The 20,518-nt window shown below is 35.3% G+C and overlaps 1 protein-coding gene and 1 long non-coding RNA gene across 4 annotated transcripts in view; one reads left to right on the top strand and one right to left on the bottom strand.

Moving 5' to 3' along the window:
- LOC113047110 (uncharacterized) overlaps positions 1-6,639 on the bottom strand; it is an 11,243-nt gene extending 4,604 nt beyond the window's left edge. The window contains exons 1-2 of the long non-coding RNA XR_003276210.1: positions 6,552-6,639; positions 6,317-6,447 (exon numbers count right to left, since the gene is read on the bottom strand). This is a non-coding gene — a long non-coding RNA (uncharacterized LOC113047110). The remainder of the gene's footprint in view (positions 1-6,316; positions 6,448-6,551) is intronic.
- Positions 975-20,518, top strand: LOC113047099 (MAGUK p55 subfamily member 3-like). Of its 3 annotated transcripts, XM_026208360.1 has the most exons (19): positions 977-1,188; positions 6,191-6,246; positions 6,338-6,456; positions 6,645-6,722; positions 7,653-7,733; positions 7,821-7,958; positions 8,240-8,321; positions 8,836-8,921; positions 9,452-9,526; positions 9,647-9,843; positions 10,922-10,986; positions 11,468-11,488; positions 12,708-12,749; positions 16,401-16,562; positions 17,012-17,092; positions 17,514-17,607; positions 17,712-17,820; positions 18,780-18,908; positions 19,238-20,518. In XM_026208360.1, exons 2-19 carry the CDS (start codon positions 6,210-6,212, stop codon positions 19,415-19,417), a joined length of 1,776 nt encoding a protein of 591 aa, XP_026064145.1. In that variant the 5' UTR covers positions 977-1,188; positions 6,191-6,209; the 3' UTR covers positions 19,418-20,518. The 3 variants fall into 3 exon arrangements, with proteins under 3 accessions (XP_026064155.1, XP_026064162.1, XP_026064145.1); XM_026208370.1 differs by lacking the exon at positions 12,708-12,749 and having other exon boundaries at positions 975-1,188; XM_026208377.1 differs by lacking the exons at positions 11,468-11,488; positions 12,708-12,749 and having other exon boundaries at positions 975-1,188.

Genomic DNA, 20,518 nt, shown 5'->3' with positions numbered 1-20,518 from the left:
ATACTTTGAGCTCTATTTATGGACTTTAGTTTATTAAGTTTATATTTTAATTTATACATACATTAAACATTTTCATTATTTATTTAACATACATTTAACATTAACATTTATTCATAAATTTTTCATTAGAAGTTATATTATAGGGTTTATATTTAATACAGTTTAATAAGATTTCAATTAAAAAGATCAGTTTTTAATACAAACACTTTCATTACAAGTTATAATATCAGTGACTGACAAATCAGTTAAACACAAATTAGACTACTAAAAAGAAATTACGTTTTAAAAAGAATGAAAGAAAAATGAAAAAGTAAACAAACATTCCGTATTTGCATAGAGTTGATGATACAATTCACAGATTTAATTGATTCATTTATAGGTTTATCAGTTTTATCTGATTCCTAAACAATAAAGAATCATGTTCTTTTTTACATTTATTCATTTATTTATCTGTATTTTATTTTTATTTATTTATTTATTTTAAAACAAGATTCTAAATCTTTCTGTTTATGCCCATGTTTAATAAAAATATAAAAATAAAATCCATATTTTCTATATGGTCTCATGTTTTGAACCCTACTGCACCAGAGATGAAATCCACACTACATCTCAGGACCACACTTAACCTCTGAGCTCTTCTGGACGGTGGATTGATCCATCTACATGCACAACAAAGAAACTGCAACAATCTCACATACACACACATATAAATATGCTGCATGCCCATGGAAGAGAGAAGAGGGGGATGGGGAGAGCCTTTTTTCTCTTTCTCTACCTCCATGTCTTCCATCTGACAGCTCAAGTGAACACAATAATCTAAATAGAGAAAAAAGAAAAGACACAGAGGGTGGGAGGGTGAGAGATGCCCACTGGAGGCAACACGGCCCCTCTGTGTCTTACAATGCCCACCTGCATCTGTCTCTGATACAATGGCAGCAGAGAGAGAGAGAGACTAGCTGGGGGATACTGGATGAACGGAGGAGAGAAGGGGAGGAGGGAGGACAGAAAGGGGAGGGGGTATGTGTATGTGTGAGGAAGAGAGAAAACCACAGAGAGACAGAAAGAGAAGCGACAGACGGCAGAAGCGGCAGCCGGAGGAAGAGTCACAGTCAAAGGATCAGTAAGGCAAACGCCTGGGAACGACAGATCCAGAGAAACAGAATAAAAGAGAGGAAGACGTAGTCAGAGGTAGGCGGCTCCTTTCTATTACCTTCATTTGCTTCATTATACCAGAGCTAAACACAAAGCCAGGCCCAGCATGCACTGCATGAGATCATGTGTGTGATTGTATGTGTGTTTTGGAGATTATCTCATCTAGAGGGGCTTTATTTTCTCTCGGAGCCAATCAGTGGCATATGTGCAAATCAGCACTGCACTGCAGATGGAGAAGAGAGAGATTCAGAAGAAGAGAAAGACTGAAATGGAGAGAGAGAGAGAGAGAGAGAGAGTAAGGATACATTAGGCATCTGAGTAGAGAAGAATGTACTGATGCTTTCACAACAGTGCTGAGGAAAACGAGCCAATCTGTTTCCATTATTGATAGTAAGAGTCCATCAATTTGTTCACTCTTTGTCTGAGGTGCATGTGCTCCTGCAACAATGTAAGTGAAACAGAATTAGGTCACTGCGAGTTGAATTCTAATGGGCTGGCTCTGTTTGGAAGTGGGTGCAGGGTTAGAAAATTGTTGTTTGTGCCAAAACACTGTGTGTTTGAGTTTGCTTTATGACAACAGGCAGTTGAACTATTAATGAATTTGCACTTGCAAAATAGCCTCCAGCCAACACATTCCTCTAAGATCAATGCACGTTTTGAAGATGGTCCAGGAAAACATTCAAACAGATGTCTATTGTCTACAAATGTCTTGCTGTCTTTCTAATCTGTAACAAAAGGTGATTCTGCGTGATCGGGGACCTTTCAGCCCAATGGTCAGCCTATTATTAATAAATCCCATTTGACACTGATATTAAATATTTCTCAATATTTCATCAATATGCATCACTTTTATGTTCAGAAGCCCTAAATAATAAACACTCACTTGATGTCATAACATTGTTTTCGATAGATCAGTGGTTCTGATCAAACATCCAAGGGAACATTGAAGTTTACGTTAAAAATGTAAATGAATACTTAAAATGCTAAAAACACAAGGCTACGTTTGTTCCCTTTAATAAGTAGCATATTTTAATCTGTTCTAGTGTGATTAAACGTTGTTATTTGAAACAAGATGATATCATGACCTGACAAATGACTTAACAAATACCAAATCTTGTTAAATACAGATGTGCATAGAAGTTTATTCAATCTTATCATTTTTATTTTATCTTAAAGTGTCATATTATTTCAGACCTCACGTTCACTTAACCGGTACTGGATCAAAATTTAAACTTGGGGGATATAGAAACTCTTCTAACAATCCTGTACATTCTTTTTTATCTCTGTCTGTGAAAACCTATCCGTTTCTTATATTAACCTTACTGAAATCTCTCCACTAGTACAACAGTTTAAAGAAACCAAATCCCATGCCAAGCAGCTCTACACCTGCTTTCAACTGCGTAAGCAAATAATTAATTATGATTATTTGCCCATCAGTCATAGGCAGCATCAGCTAACTTACAGACCAGGGCCGTAGTTGGGGTTTGTGGGGCCACAGTGCAGGTTGTAACCCATGGGCCCTGTTTGAAATTGTGTAAAATAAATAAATAGAACAAAGATAGGAATTAAACAATGTTTAGTTTTTTCAAGTTTGTAGGAATTCAGGTTCAGGAAATGAATAATCAAATGTAAAATAGCATTTGCATAGTCTCTTCACTATAAATGAAATATAAATTAGTTGTTGTTAAAACTACAAAGTAATTCAGTCAAGAGATGCGAGTGATTATTATTCCTGCATTTTAACAAATTCACTTTTAGCAGATATATATATATCTATATCAACTGCTCACAGGCAAAACATACTTTTGTGCTCTATAGAATATAAAACCCCATACAAACTTTAAAGGACAAGCCCACTGATACAGTACCATTCAAAACTCTTTAAAAAACGTAATATTAATTAAATGAATGCTTTTATGCACGGACGAATTCAATTTATAAAAAGTGGGAGTAAAGATATCTATAATGTTATACAATAGTTGTATTTCAAATAAATGCTGTTCTTTTAAACTTTGTATTCATCAAAGAATAGAACCATGTATCATGAGAAAAAGAAAAAAAATAAGCATCACAACTGTTTTTAACTGATAATAATTAGAAAATGTTTCTAGAGCACCATATCAGTCCCAAACTTTGAAATGGTGAATATCCCATTTAAATGTCCTGTTTCAAGTAAAGCTGCACTTGTCAAGCAATTGTTTTCCACTGCTGGACAAAAAAAAAGAGTTCCATCCTGAACTCAGACCATTGGTTAAATTGTCAAATTGCTGCTCAAACAATGACTAATTGTGTCATAGCGCACCAGAGTCTATCACTGTTTTTTTTCTTTTGAGGAATTAACCTAAAACAGGGACTGGTAAAAGTATTTTACAAAAATTACACAGTTTTCATTTAAAGCCAGCTCAAATGTAGAAGAATATACAGTCTAGAATAAGAGGTATTGAAACGGTTTTCAAATTATTTTCAAGACTTTAAATCATTTTCAATTGAATGAACCATGTGCTTATAGAAACATAAGCTACCCCTATATTTCACTCTGGTCCCCTTCAGAGTCTTAGTTAGTAAATATCCAACATAAAGCACAGCAGGCTGACAGCTCCATTCACCTAACATCATTGAATGTGTGTTTATACACCCTTAAAGTTTTTAACATCAGATTGGACTTGATGTTCTGTAATTCAGCATACATCCAAGAATTAGGAAGGCCAAACAGATGTACTATCTGCTGAAGACTGCCTGACCTAAACAGACCTTCAAAGCCAATAAGGTAACAGAGAGGTCTTTCTCAGTATGTGTGTGTATGTGTGTGTGGTTTTCTTAGATCCGAGCCAAAACCCAAAAAGGGCTCTAAGCTGTTCTGGACAGAAATAGCACACATGATGACGTGTTTATGCTTTTATGTCAAAGCTCATATTTGTCTTTTTAGGTTTATGAACAAGGCATGCAACCTTAACATTACACTGGTTTTCTAGAAGATTATTATTGATAAAATGCACCAGTACTGTGTAACATATACTGTATGTATACACATAAATAATGTATATATACCCTTTTAAAAGTTTGGGGTAATTAAAAAAAGCATAACTTAATACTTTTATTCAACAAGGATATATTAAATAGTTCAGAAGTTACAGTAAAAACATTAAGAATCTCTATTTTAAATAAATTATGCTGTTCTGAACTTTCTTTCATCAAAGAATCCTGAAAAAATATACCACATAGAAAATATGTAAATAATGTATGAAATATATGGAATAAAGTAATAAAATCACTTATTTTATAAATTATTTTCCAAAATCATAAAAAAAATCTGGAATTGCTCTACTGACAAACTGTATATTTATCACTTAATTTATAATTTAACACTAAAGCCCATTTTTCTCAACACACTCACACAAACACACCTCATGTGACAATTACATCATTACGAGAACCGCATAAACTGGGAATGACATCATCCTTAAGAGCAAAACAAATTGTGGTAGCCACAATGGGATTATTAGTTAATCTCTCACATTCACTCTTCTGATATTTCTAAGAATTGAATGCAGTTTTATGGTATTATAGGTGCCTGCAGCTATCTATCATCACCTTTTTTTCTTTTTACAATGAGTAAATACGGTGCAATGACACATGGCTTGTTAGCATAATGTTGGACTCAAGTATATTTAGATTTTTTTTTTTTTTTTTACAGGCACAGCAGGAAATGCAATTGATATTATATTGTGTCACTACATGGAACAGTTACAGAAGTTCCAATCATTTTCACAATTAGGATTAGTAACTTAATTACTAATTTCAGCTCCCTAAATAAGCATGCTGTCCTCATGGCTCAGTCTTGACATGCAAGAACATTTTATTTATATTCTGTAGCACATTTAAAAACAGTGAAGCTGACAAAAGTGCTAAAAAAAAAAGTCGATCAACATGTCCATCTTCACCAGCAGTATTCATGGTAAACTCTCAGTCTATTCAAAGTGTCAAACTGGTTCAGTGGATAAAACCCACCCCATGTTACAACACTCCTTATGTTGAATGTTTCATGGAAGAGAAACTGCACCAAAGTTTCTATTTTATGTCTCTCGTCTCATTTCTAGATGGATCAGAGCTGGTGGAAATGCTATTTCTGTTTCACTAGGTACTCTGAAAGTATGGCATCTGTGAATTGCTTTGGGAGAGTGTGCGTGAGGGAGAGAGGAAGCACTCTGAGCTTTGTGTTCCTGCTCTCGGCACCAACAGAACAGCATTACTCATGTCTTCCAGTCTCTCTCTCTCTCTCTTTCCTCTATTCTAGCACTTTATCATGGCTGAATATTCGTTAATCATATCACATAGCACACTCAGTAAGATGATATGAAATACAAGTCACATGCTTGAAAGTGACGGGATATTGATGAACCGATCTACTGCAGGCATTTAAACTGATTACGAACCATGAGGAAACCAACAAGAGCGATAGATAGTAGATGAAAAATACATTGAAAAGACATGAATGATCTTGTAGATCAATAATCAAATAAAAATAAACGAGTGAGCCACTAGTATCATGGGCCTGTGGCATGTGTGAGTTTATTTTTGGTCATCTGTGACATGTTTTTGTGTCTGAATCCGTACACTCCTGGTCTAGTTAGATTTACCAGCTAGATTTATCAATATTGCACGTACAATACAGATTGTTTCAAATCAGATTCACATAATAAATGGAAAAATAACATTGTTAATGTTGCAAAATTCAACTATATTATTCCAAATTTTTTTCATCTATAAGCAGCTCTACAGAAAAATAATAGTGGCATTATTCAGCTCAAGCTAGTTTAATGTTGATTCAATTCAGTTCAGTAGCAGTGGCAAATGTATCTTGTCTTGATGAATACGGTTGCTTAATATGGCTGTTCAGAGGTTGTGCTTGTTTTCAACAACCTTGTATCATCTCTGCTCCAGTGTGTGTTCAGATGAAAGAAACAAACCCAAAAACCAAGTAATGTAAAAACACTATGAGGACTTTGGAGTACTGTAATAAAGATGATCTCTCTTTTAGGTGAACCCCTTCCTGATCTATGAAAGAAATCATGCCAGTCCTCTCTGCAGGAGAAGGTGTGCTGCACATGTACACATCCATAAAATCACACTTGTGTGTATGTATAATCAGAATATTGACACTCACTGATCTCCTGTCCGCATGTAGGGTTGCATGAGACGCTTGCCCTGCTGACCTCACAGCTGCGTCCAGATGCCAATCACAAAGAGGACATGGTCTTCCTCAAGGATGTCTTCAGTGAGAGGGGTCTCAGCTATCTGATGAAGGTGTGTGTGTTTCAGTAATGCAGGGTTTTCAATTGAATTCACCTCACATATGCAGCATCATATATTATAAATGATTTACAGATTGCATGTTTTACCTTAGCTTCTTGTTAAATGTATGGCAGCAAATGTGTAAGAGACCAATCATCTCCAGCTTCTGTAAACATGTGCAGTGTGCGTGTCTTTGCTAGATCCATGAGAAGTTGCGTCAGTATGAAAGGCAGAGCCCCACCCCTGTTCTCCACAGCGCCTCCACTCTGGCAGAGGATGTAAGTGCTGCAGTCTGTCATTTCACATCGCCACAGGCTAGATTAATGCGTCTTTTACAATAATATATGAGATCAGAGTTTAATGGTTTCTGGGGGGGAATGAGGAAACACTAAAATGCTTGACTCAGCAACTTTAGCAAAAGTAGAACTTAGACTTCACTGAAAAAAAAAAACAATTAAATCATATAAGAATGTGTGCCTCTGATTTAGTCAGGCTCTGGTGACAAATTGCTAAAAATGTCCATAATTTATTTTGCATTTTATAAAAAAATATATAATCTAAAATAATAATAATAATTTATTAAAGAAATAACAATATAATTTTTACCACATTTTCAAACATAAATAACATTTATATAATATTATAATGTGAAATAAAAGTAAAAAGTTTAGAATAATTCGGTTTTTTTTAATGTTTTTCAAAAGAGCCAATTATGCTCACCAAGGCTGCAATTATTTGATCAAAATGATTTTTAAATAGTTTTGATATTATTTTGAAATATCAATGCAATTTAAAATAGTTGTTTTCTATTTGAATAAATTTTTTATATAAAATATTCCTGTTATTAGAATGGTTTCTGAAGGATTATGAGAACCTGAAGACTGGATTAGCTGCTGAACATTCACAGGAATTAATAACATTATAAAATTATTTAAAACAGAAAACAGTTGAAAGTAAATTGTATTAAAATTTCACAATATTTATGTTTGTTTATTTATTTATTTGGTCAAATAAATCCAGCCTTGGTGTGCATAAGATTTAAAAAAAATGCTATAATTATTCCAAAGTTTTGAGCCATAGTGTATATAGTTGTAAATATTTATAATATTTGACTTGTTTTATTTGATAAAATTATAAGCCTATTTTTTTAAGTCAGCTGTTTGATATATTGTTAAATGGTTTGACTTTTGTCTATCACTGATTGGTAGGTAGCAGAAGAGTTGCAAAGTGGACCAATGAGTTCGGAGGAAAAAGAGCTGCTACATTTGTTGACATCACCACATCTCAAGGTAAAAAAAAACACTTTTACTGTTAGACATTCATGATAACTGTTAGTCAAAAACTCAATCTAGCTCCTGTCCCTCCTGCATTGGCAGGCGGTTTTGTCCGTTCATGACACGGTGGCGCAGAAGAACTTTGACCCAGTGCTGCCTCCTCTCCCCGATGACTTTGAGGATGAGCTAGATGAGGAGTCTGTCAAGATTGTCCGCCTAGTCAAAAACAAAGAGCCGCTGGTAAAAGAAATAAACAATGCCAGATGCACAAATACAGTGACTCCCAAAATATAAAGACACATATACTGTTATTTGAGTATTATTGATATATTATTATATTATTTGATAATATTTTGAATAGATTTTATTGTTAGGTTTTCAGTTTTCAAGTTAAATTTAAACAAAGTTCAGTATACACGACAATTTGGTCCATCAGCATTTTGATCCATCAGACAAATTTTGATCCATCATAAATGTATAGGTTGTTGAACTGTCTGTTTGTCTCTCTCTCTGTCTCTCAGGGTGCCACTATTCGGCGGGATGATTCCACAGGGGCCGTGATTGTGGCTCGGATCATGAAAGGAGGGGCTGCAGACAGGAGTGGTGAGTGACACTTCAAAGAATTTGTCTTCAATCTTGCGGTCTCGGTTTACTCCATGCTCCAAATATACACCTGAAAATCTTTTTTTTAATTACCATTGAGTATACCAGTGGAAAACCAGTGCAGTCTTCAAAGGTTCTGTTCATCTCTAAACCCACTGAAGTGTCTGAATATCCCTGCACCTCTACTGAGTGTGCTAGATATGATTATTTTTACCTCTGTGATGAGCACTAGGCTGCATGTCTGCTGCAGTGACACATGGCCCATCTGTGTGGTCAAAGAGAGTCTCCAGAGACTCAATCAAGGGAATCAAACAGACTCACTAACCACCTGACCACAGCTGTTGCCATGGGAATATAGTGTGTGTGTGTGTGTGTGTATGGTGGTACTGATCTTTTTGGTCATTAAAAATACATCAAACTATGCCTATAAAGTGTAGTATGGCTCAAACACAGCAGGTATGGTTTGAACATGTGGTAGAGAATCTGTAAATCAGGTAGTCCTCCATATCCGCAGGTCTGGTGCATGTCGGTGATGAACTGAGAGAGGTCAACGGCAGCTCTGTAATGCACAAGAGACCAGATGAGATCAGTCAACTACTGGTAATACTATTCTCCTAGACCTCCTACACATTCACTTGGTATAATTCACTTAAAAAAATAAAAAAATAAAAAACTACCCACATAAACAACTCCTGCTTCCTAGGTTCCTTGTTAAGGAGTTTTCCTATCAAAACATTTTATTCACATAAAAATGCAAATCGTGTCATCATTTACTCACCCTCATGTCTTTCAGCTTTTGTTCTTGTCCTCTTGTATGATTGTTGATTTTCTGTAGAACGTAAAATAATATACTTAAAAAAAGTCTCAGTCCTTTGCCTGTTTAATGCATTTGCTATCATTTTATTAGAATTATCTTATGTAATATAATATTATAATAATATTATTTCACTTTTTTTCTCAGCAAATGTTGATCAATTGTGAACAGTTCAATTAATGCCATATCATATAATTATTGTTTTAAAAAAAAAAAAGATCAATCAATTGACAGTCTTAATAAAATCAAACCATAATCATTCCTGTTTATTGTCAAAATAAGAGAAGTAATTATTTTTTTTTTATTTTTGTCTTAGTCTCAATCTCAAGGTTCTATCACACTGAAGATCATCCCAGCAATCAAAGAGGAGGACAAGCTGAAAGAGAGCAAGGTAACTGACTATAAAACGGCATAAAACTTAGTAATTTATCAGTAATCAGCTCAGCATCTCTCTTGTTTTTTCTCTTGTTCACTGTGTTTGCATCTTGTTCACACCATGTGTTTTCTTCAGGTCTACATGAGAGCACTGTTTGATTACACTCCACTGGAGGACAAAGCCACGCCGTGTCAGGAGGCAGGGCTTCCGTTTAAACGAGGAGACATCCTGCAGGTGGTCAGTCAGCATGATCAGACATGGTGGCAGGCCAAGAGAGTGGGAGACTGCAACCTGCGTGCAGGACTCGTCCCATCCAAACATTTTCAGGAGAGGTGATACAAAGCATCCATAAAACACACACCATACTCTCTGAAAGCTGTTTAGTTTGCAGGAAATTAAGAAAGATTTTAGTAGCCCTGCCCAGTTAATCAATCACACAAATCAATCAATAAACAAACAAATTCAGCTACATGTGCCATTTAACCTAGACTGACCAGCATGGCAATCATTAGTGCAGAGAAAAGGGTGAGTGCATAGGGCCCAGACATTGACAGGGGCCTTCTCCAATGCCCCCCACCCCCTGTAATTTAATTTAGTACATCTGAATTGTATTAACTTTAAATGTAATATCGAATAAAACTACAGCAAAAATTATAATCAAGTACTGTACTGTATGTTGGTTAACACATCAAAATGTGCACTCCTTTAAAAACAAAAGATGATTAAAACTAAAATGTTCTTTAAAATGTACTTTAAACATATCTTTAAATACACTTAAGTGGCATTTAATTTTAGCATCTGCATGTTTAGTTTTCTTAGCATTCAAAAAAAAAATGTTATTAAAAATGAACAATTTTACTGAAGTGCACATTCAATACAATAAAGCACACTTCTTTGATTATTTTACAACATCGGCCAACTTTTTCTTTTTTCTTTTTTTTACAATATAACCTGGAATTCTTAAAATCAACTGCAGCATGACCACAGAATAAGCTTCAATGTGTAAAAAGGCAGTTTTATGTTTCTAAATAACAGCACTATTAAGTATTTCGTGAATAGTGCGGCTGCTGTATCATTGTTAGCATTGTTATATATGTAAATTGCAAACAGTCTCTGAAAGCTGTTGTTTTCTTTAGGCTAAATCAATCCCCATGGGTTTTATTAGACATCGATAAGCCAGCCTGCCTTTTTGTCCCCTCTTTTCATCTCAGTGGGATGCATCTGTAGATACTGAGCATTTTTTCTCATCATTGAAACTTAAAAAAAAAAAAAAATTGTATCTCGCTTAATAGTATATTTGATGGCTCCAGAGACAGGAACATCTAGTCAGAATAGTACAAAACATTATTGTCAAGGGATTTGATGTTTTTCCACTGTTTGAAGTTCTCTCCATATGGTTTTTCCCCTCAGGCGTTTAGCCTACAGAATAAAAATGGGCACGCTTCAAAGCTCAAAGTCTCCAAAAAAAGCTGTCTGTGAGTATTTCAGTAATTCTTCCTTCCTTACGGAAAACCCCTTCAGGTATTAATCAGTGTTGACTAACGGGAGGCATAATTTGCTGATGTGTGTGCTTGTGTGAAGTCTCCAGGTGATTACTGAGCTCCAACCAAGTGCTTCATTTCTCACTAATCTAAATCTGATTAGAGAACAGACACATCACAGTTTAGTAAAATGCATAATGCACCCTTCTCACATGCTGTCTCTCACAGACTCTCCTTATATCTGTTCCTCTTCTGCTTCTTCCTTTATTACTCCATCAGTGTGTGGTCCTTCCCTGCTGGACACACTTTGACCTGCAAGATGTGGGAATGATGGAATTTATGAAACTCTCTATTTATAAATAAATAAACATCAGGGCCAGTGTAGAATCTTTTCCAATTCAGAGTAAATTAAGTCTGCAGTTTTGGCTTCTTTTGTCATGATATATTTTCCTTTTCTTATTACTGCTAACACCAGATGACCAAGGATGTGACAAAGGTGGGTGTTCTAGGTCTGAGTTCACACATTCACCCTCAAATATACAACACACTTGTATTGCTTCCACAGCGATTATGAAATTAGGCCAGTGTGTCACCTAATCTATTAATACCTGGACAGAGACAACTGTTGTTCTACTGTACACCCACCCACACACACACACACACACACACACACACACACACACACACACACACACACACATGTTTGTTTTTGTGAAAAGTGGGGACATTCCATAGGCGTAATGGTTTTTATACTGTACAAACTGTATATTCTATCGCCCTTCACCAACCCTACCCCTAACCCTAACCTTCACAGGGAACTTTGTGCATTTTTACTTTCTCAAAAAAACCTCATTCTGTATGATTTATAAGCGTTTTGAAAAATGGGGACATGGGTTATGTCCTCATGAGTCACCCTCTCCTTGTTATACCTGTGTCATACCCATGTCATTATACAAAGTTGTGTCCTGATATGTCACAAAAACATGCCCACACACACACACACACATGCACACACACACACACACACACACACACACACACATACATATTCATTGAGGGAGAGGCTTTGATGCATGGCACTTTCTAGGAATAAGGTATACTTTGATGGTCCATTACTTTTTTGAAAGCATTAGAGGAACAAATCACACAAAATGTATAGCCCCATTAAATTAACCCAGCATGACAAGTAGCTAGTTTTATAAAAATCATACGTCTGTATCTTCCCTTAATGTTGTTCTTGGCCCGTCCCACTTTAGAGGTCTTGACCTTTTATTACTGAGATTATCACTTCACTCCCTTTCCTTCTTTGCCTTTATCAAGTGGTCCCTTAATACACTATTAACTAATGTTCTGAGACCTCATCATGTCACTAATGTTATATACTGAAATTAATCAGTATCACCTTTTCTCATCTTTATCTATCTAAAGGCTTGTTTTCCATTTACTGTAGATTATAAACACTCATTCTTTTTTCTGAGTCCCACTTAACCACACAAGTGAATCATAACATTTATACACTAAAACACCAATATCTTCATCCTGGCAAATAACGAACCCCTGGGTTGGCCCCGCCCACCACAGACTACTGAAACACTTGCCTCCTGCCTGCATGCCTAACTGTTGAACCTGCTTGGGTAACTGTAGTTCTGCAGCCCTCCTTCCTCTCTCCTGGTCTCCTCTGCTCACCCCCTCTCTCCCTGCTTGCCTCCCTACAGAAGACTGTGACTGTGAGGGCTATTTCAATGGACAGTACATAGGTGAGAAACTGCATGCCCACTCCTGTTCCCAGCACCTGCTAACTCTGCTAAATGTAATAACTTCTGCCTGAGTGAGCTTCTATTACTGCCTGCCTCTCTGCCAAGAGCTATGGCCCAACCCTTGATGAGGGGAGGCCAGATTGAGGGGTTTAGGGTTGGTATTTGGCAATGTAAAGGGAATTTTAGGTCAGTCAAAATCTTTCATGGTGAAGAAACCAATTTGCAGTGGTGCACTGATGCCTTTGGAAGAGAGAGTGGAACTTGGCTGCTATTTTTGTTCACACTTTTGATTTAACATAGTATTAGAAAAAGTATGTGAGTAGAGCAGAACGACAGTAATCTCCCCTCAGAAATCACTTCACTCCAGCTCCTTTAATTCAGAATTCAGAAATAATGCATTAAATCAATCAAAAATGACAGGACATAAAAAAGATTTCTATTTGAAAAAAAAAAAATTTGCTGTTCTGTTGAATGTTTTTATTAATAAAGGATTTGGGCGGGGGGTACATGTGACATTGAAGACTGAAGTAATGACAGCTTTGAGATCACAGGAATAAATAAAATTTTAAAATGTATTAAATTAGAAAACAGTTATTTTAGATTGTGATAATTTTCACAATGGTAAAGTTTTTAATGGTAATGTTTTAATCAAATAAATCCAGCCTTGGTCAACATATGTCATCTTTCAAAAAAAAAAAAAAAAAAAAAAAAAAAAAAAAACAGTTTAATCTTAATTATTCCACACTTTTGACAGCTAGAATTAAAATTGAAATAAGTGCAGTTATTGTACCATTTTGAGGAAACCAGATGTATATGATGTGAATAAAGTACACAATTGTGGAGAAAAAGTGCAGAATTACCAACAAATCTATGATAATTTTCACACGTTTTTCACACTTTTCTGTCATTAATTTTCATAAAGCATTTTATAAATCTGATCATTGCCTTTCGGATAATAAAATACATTATTAAATTATAAATTATAATTTTAATTATAATAATAACATTTAATTCTAATTATAAAATTATAAAATATAATTAATTATGCATTAAAATAATTATAAATTAAATTATATAAATTAATTTAAAATAATATAATTGATATATTATTGTACTTGTATAAATTATTTTTTTCTTTTTTTTTAGCTATTAGTACGTAATCAGTGTTTTGTTTTGTAATCAGAATTCTTGCTCACATACAGTATAGCTCCGTTTCAAGTCTCATTAGTTAATAAGTGCTAATTTGAGGAGCTGTTAAAAGAGTGAAGAAAAGGAAGTGATTTTTTTAGTTCATATAGTCTTAGATATTTCATTCTCAGGCTATCACAGTGTTTTCACAATGTGTAACAGCTGCAGAAATCGGTGTCAGGAGGGACAACCAACAAGCTGACAGCTTTTCATCTTCATATCTACACTTATCTTCACCAGATGTCTCTTTCATATGATCTGTGAAGAGTTTTAGATACTGTGACTTTCTGTGGCTGGCACGAATATAATATTTGTAACACTGAAGCAGATTTTCAGCACATAAACTCCTTTGTTCACTCACCACTTTTTTTCTAAGTGATAATCACACTGAGATAGCATGTGCCATGATTATTTAATTTACTGCAGTTATGCCTCCTATTTTAATCTACATTAGGCTTATTATAGATTGTGCCTTAATTTCTCACTATTTGCTTGCCATAATTAATATTGTGCTATTTCTGCCCATGGAAATCCCAATTTTATTAGAACTAGATTGTTTTGTTCTAGTTGTTGAAAGAATTTTTTTAAATATATATTTACTTTTATTTAAAAAGGATGCATTAAATTGTCAAAAGGTAACAGTAAAGGCATTTATATTTTTATCAAACCATTTTTATTTTAAATAATATCAAGCAGCAAAATTGTATTCAGCATTAGTAATTGTTATAAGACATTATTGAGCAGCAAATCAGCATATTAGAATGATTTCTGAAGGATCATGTGACAATGAAGACAACTCAGGAATAAATTACATTTTAAATTATAATAATATTTCACAATATTACTGTATATAATAATAATAATAATAATAATAATAATAATAATAATAATAATAATAATAATAATAATAATGAAGCCTTGTTGGATATAAGACACTTCTTTCAAAAACATTAAAACAAATCTCACCAAGCCCAAACGTTTGAACACATGCTGTGCCCTTTGTATATTGACCAACAATGGGGACAGCATGTGCGAATACACAATAAGTGTGATTATTTTTGTTCTTTGTGTCACTGTCTTTCTGTTGTTTAAATGTGATCCAATTATAGTTCACATTTAAATTAGGTAAGAATAATTTACCTTACATTCATCACCAGGCAGGTAGCACTTTCCTTTGTCCAGTCTTTGTGTGAATGTGATCCTATGCTGCCTTCTGCTTTATTTAGTCCTCCATCCCTAAGAACCCCACTAACCCCAGAGCCACTGTCAGGCTGCTGCCCTTCTATTGGACACTCTGCACATTCCACCCTGCACGATTGACTGTGCACTCACTCACTGAGTCAAGTGTGTGATAGCTAAAGTGCGTGATGGCAACCCTCAGCCTTAGCCACTGACCTAGAATCATTGCAATAATCTGGTAGTGATGATAATAGTGGGAAATGACAAAGATGACTAGAAGTCAGACTTACTGACAGCATGGAGTCTACCTACACAGAACTTTATATAAAATAAGTTCTTATTTTGTTATTATATATTATTATTATTATTATTATTATTATTATTATTATAAAATATTATTATTTTGTTTTGCATATCGCCTTTTTGCAATTTATTAAATATTTTAGATAGTTTTTGTTGCTTTCAGTTGCTAGTAAGTGTTCTATGCTTTCTGTTCCATTACACACACACACACACACACATATATATATATATATATATATATATATATATATATATATATATATATATATATATATATATATATTAAAATACATTGCATACTCCAGATGCAGGAATTGCGATAAAATGTGCAGATTCCATGCTGGCCAACTTTTGGGGTAATGCTGATGCAGGAATGAACAATTCATTGTCAGTTGTAAATGACCTCAGGAGTGAATGTATGAACTGCAAAGCTGTTTTGGGGTCAGTTGTTAAGGGCAGAGTGTGGCTTATGCACAAGTGTGAGGTGGTCTAATGCGCACTGTAGTCTCTTCGAAGTGTAATGCAGTGGCTCCCTCCTGTGGCCAGGTGTTTTCCTGGGACTTTTACTCAGGTACAGTCCTTGATCTCCCCACACAGCTGTTACCATTAACCTCCATGTCCTGAAAAATAACACAGTTTACATCACTTCTCATAACAATACTGACTGAGGTGAAGATTAGAGTTACGCTACAGGAGCTGCACTGGAGTTGAAAGTAGTTAAGGAGCAGAAGTTTCATGGTTACTGGTTAGGTTATGGTGATGTGTTTATCAAGACTATATAAAATAAAACTGCTTAAGAGTTTAAAAAGAGTTTGTAAAAATTGAAGAATTTCATCACTTAATTTTATTATGGTTGCACTAAAAAAAAAAAAAAAAAAAAAAAAATACCTTACTGACCCAAAACATTTGAATGGTAGTGAAAATATATAAACACAATTATTTATCGTGTAATAAATAATGAATTTCTTGACTCTGTTTTAGCCGGTTTAAGGAGAAGCTTCCGTCTAAGTCGGAAGGACCGTCGAGGTTCTTCAGGAGAGGCCAATGTTTCTGACCAGAATGACACAGAATTCCTGACCTATGAGGAAGTGACACGTTACCAGCAGAAGCCCAACGAGAGACCACGATTAGTAGTTCTCATTGGTAAGATGTGGTATCAAAAATTAATAAGATTGAGTAATTTTGTTGCAACAAACACCCAACTGATTAAAAGAGATCTAGAATAATGGAAAATAAACAGTGTAAATATAGAAACTGAAGGCACAGTAGTTGTCTAAGTCTACACAATATTAGTAAGTAGTACCTAATTAACAAACCTTGTATTATCATTAAAGTGCTTAGAATATATATTATAACAAGCAAAACCCGAAATGCACAATACCTTCCATAAACAACCAGATCTAAAATGTTTGCCAATCCGGTTCATTGTTTCCCACATTATGATGATACACTGACCTCTAATGGCAATAATAGTTCAGCTTCAGCATACATTTGCTGAAGTACTTTTTTTTTTCTTTTCTTGTACACTGCACTTTAAGTAAACAAGTTACTATATATGCAATATTTTCAACTTGCTGTCTATCTTTACACAGGTTCTCTGGGAGCACGTATCAATGAGCTGAAGCAAAAAGTGATAGCAGAAAATCCTCATCACTACGCTGTGGCTGTGCCCCGTAGGTCTTGTCTCACTTTCTAAGCAAGATAAAAAGAGCTTTCTGATAAATACACTAGCTGAATTGCACACACACGAGGGTCAAACATTGAAACTTGCCAAAGGTTCAGTCGTTTGAAATGATGTGTAAACTTTAAAGTCACCAAAAATTTTAATGTCTACTCAACTTCATGTTCTTCCCAACACACAAGTGAGACTGGGGCTTTCAAGCTTAAGCAAAAGCACACATGCACCAACTGTCTTTTATTTTTAAGTAATTCTTTGTAATTCTTAAGTAATCTTTGGAATTTCTGCTTTTTGTGTTTCACACATAGAAGTCATACAAGGTTTGGTAATGTGTGAAGGTGAATAAATCACAGCCTCATTTTTCAACTATCCCTTCAAACCACATGACATGTTTGGCTACCTGTTCTCCATCACAGACACCACGCGGCCCAAAAAGAGCCACGAGAAGGAGGGAGTGGAGTACCACTTTGTGACTAAGCAGGCGTTTGATGCAGATGCACAGAATAACAAGTGAGTCTCACTGTGGTGTGGTTCTCTTGTACTGCTTCTACAAGTTTTACCTACCCAAAATATTGTCTAGTTGCCATACCCTGACTTGAATTGTCTGTGTGTAGATTTATAGAGTATGGTGAGTATAAGGAGAACCTGTATGGGACCAGTATAGAGGCCATCCGCTCCGTTCAAGCCAGGAACAAAATGTGTCTAGTAGATGTACAGCCTGAGGTAAATTACTGCGGATTTTGCCCTTGGTGTTGATTCAAGAATTACTGTAAACACTATCATTTATAATTCAAATAAAACACCTAAATATTATTTTAAATTATGCACAAAAGCATGTGTTGTACATTTGTACATTTGTTTGGGTTTTATTTGCAATTTTCATGCATGCTTACAATAAATAGCCAAAAGGAAGCCGTTCTCCAATGCTGAAATGTACTGACAAGTTTCACCCTCAGGTGGAGCTACTTGCCTATTGCAACAAGAATATTAGTTGTGCAAGACCACATGCAGTTCTTTACCCCCAATGGCAAGAATCCCTGTTATGGTCAACTCTTGCTCTAATACATTTTTAATGTGAGATTTTACTGCTACTGGCTTAAACTATATTTAAAGTTTGGTTTATCAGGGCACACAGGCATCATTTATTTATTATAATTCTGTACATGGTTCTCTAAAGTTAATTGCAACTGGGTTAAAACTAAACTTACACTAATGTACACTATTTGAGAAACTCTTTTGGTAAACCATATAGATTATATTTTTAAATGTTTTAATGCCAAACCTCATAATAAAGAAAAGGTTATGAAAGAGTCAGATAGAACGATAGATAGACCATGCTAATATGCTGAATTGGTGCTCAAGAAGCATTTATTATTATCATTGTTGAGAATATTGATAACTGTTTTGCTTTTTTTTGTGGAAACTGAGATATTTTTTCAGGATTCTTTGATGAATAGAAAGTTCAAAACAACAGCATTTAAATTTTTCAAATAGAATTTACATTATTACATTACATTATTATTACATTATAAATGTCCTTACTATGACTTTTGATCCTTGATTTAATATCTCGATGCTAAATAAGATAATTTATTTCTTAACCTATATTTTGAACAGTAGTGTAGATAGAAATTTGTATTTATCCTTCCACATTACTGGATCTGTTGCTTGTCCTGCTGCAGGCTCTGAAGGCCCTTCGGACAGCTGAATTTAAGCCTTACGTCATTTTCGTAAAGCCAAGAATCCCAGAGGGTCGCAGGCGCCGCAGTGCTGCCACATCACCAGGAGGAGGAGAACATGGACGAATAACAGTGAGTCTGATCACAGGTTTACATCAGGCGGCTCTCAGGAAACCCTGTGGCACTGATCAACGACCATTCTTTCAGCCTCTCAAAAAATCAGCCTCGAAATTTTGTCATTTAATAATAATTGGAATAAAATTGCAGAGTCTGTCTGGCTTTAAAAATCAGCTTAAGGTTTGTCTCACTTGCAAAACTGATGGGGAACTCGTAGAATCTACAGACAAAGTATTGCTAGCTTGATTACTGTATATTTTTGCACACAATTACTGATATCTCTTTCACTTCATTCTCACTATAAATATTCATGCACTACACTCTCTCATCTCCTCATCTATCAGGAAGAGGACCTGCAGGAAATGCGTCTGTCGGCACAGCAGATAGATCAACAGTACGGTCACCTTGTGGATCAGGTCCTGATTAAGGAGGACACTGCCAGTGCCTGCGCAGAACTACGTAGCATCCTGGAGAGACTGGAGCGGGAGACCTTCTGGGTTCCTGTGAGCTGGGTCAAAGCCTAGGACCTCTGCTACATTTCAGACTTTAAAACCTACATTTCCACTGATGGCTTTTCTTCCAGTCGGACTGCACCTGGACCTGGCTTCTTTGAGTGCTCCAAAATCTTTAAGAGGAAGCATTAAAAAAGACTAAAAAGACTTGAAGGCCATTAAAGGTGTCTGTCTTATTACCAATTTATTTATTTTTTCCAGGCTGAGACATGCAGGCACATTAGCACTTATATTAGCATGAATGATCTAATTTATTTTTTGAATGACATTAATTATTTATTAATTTCACTATTGATATTATTCAATGAAGTTAGTTTATTGGATACTATGTGGCTTCCTTTCAGGTTATTTATTCTTTCAATAGACTGTTCACTAGAGCAATACTTCCAGTGTCAGATTATATTATCAGAACGGTATTGACCTTTGGTATTAAATGGCTGTGGAAAGTGGTTACCATAGCAACAACATTGTTCTTCTTGAATTGCACATCTGGCCAGAGCAAGTGGGAAATGTGAAGATTTTTCAACAATGCATATCAAGCCGTTCCCACGCACACCCATGCAGAGACTCATTTAGCAACCGTAACTACTTCAGTTTGAGATCATTTGAAGTTTCAATTTCCTAGGGTTGCTTGTCAGACTTTGTTGTCGAATTTAATCATAGAAATCAAGTTCTTTTTGAAGAGCACGACTGATCAATGTTTTCACAGGAAAATATTAAACTCCTGCTGTGCCAACAACTGTCTCAATGCACCAAGCTTTTCTTCTCAAGGATTGTCTTCATTTGGAGGGTTACGAAATACCATGACAAAGCACTCGAGCTTCACAGAATCTATGTAAATATGTAACTAAGCTTCCCGGAGCTTCCAGGTCCCTTATTTCAAACTAGACTCTGGTTGTTAAGGTTTGTGTGACAGTTCAGAGTGCATATGTTACATCTACATGAACTCATGCATCTAGAACTTTCAACCATTTCCCAACATATCATACAAATCCTCTTGATCCTACCTCACCTCGGGTTTGAACTGAGATCTGTTGCCTGTTTCTGCAGTTCTTCAGTGTAAATTCTTAGTTGTATGTCATGATTGCAAATAAATATCAAAACCCATCAAAA

Source organism: Carassius auratus, chromosome 3 (genome assembly GCF_003368295.1).
Source record: "Carassius auratus strain Wakin chromosome 3, ASM336829v1, whole genome shotgun sequence".
NCBI classification, from domain to species: Eukaryota; Metazoa; Chordata; class Actinopteri; order Cypriniformes; family Cyprinidae; genus Carassius; species Carassius auratus.
This window is presented reverse-complemented; position numbering and strand designations above follow the sequence as displayed.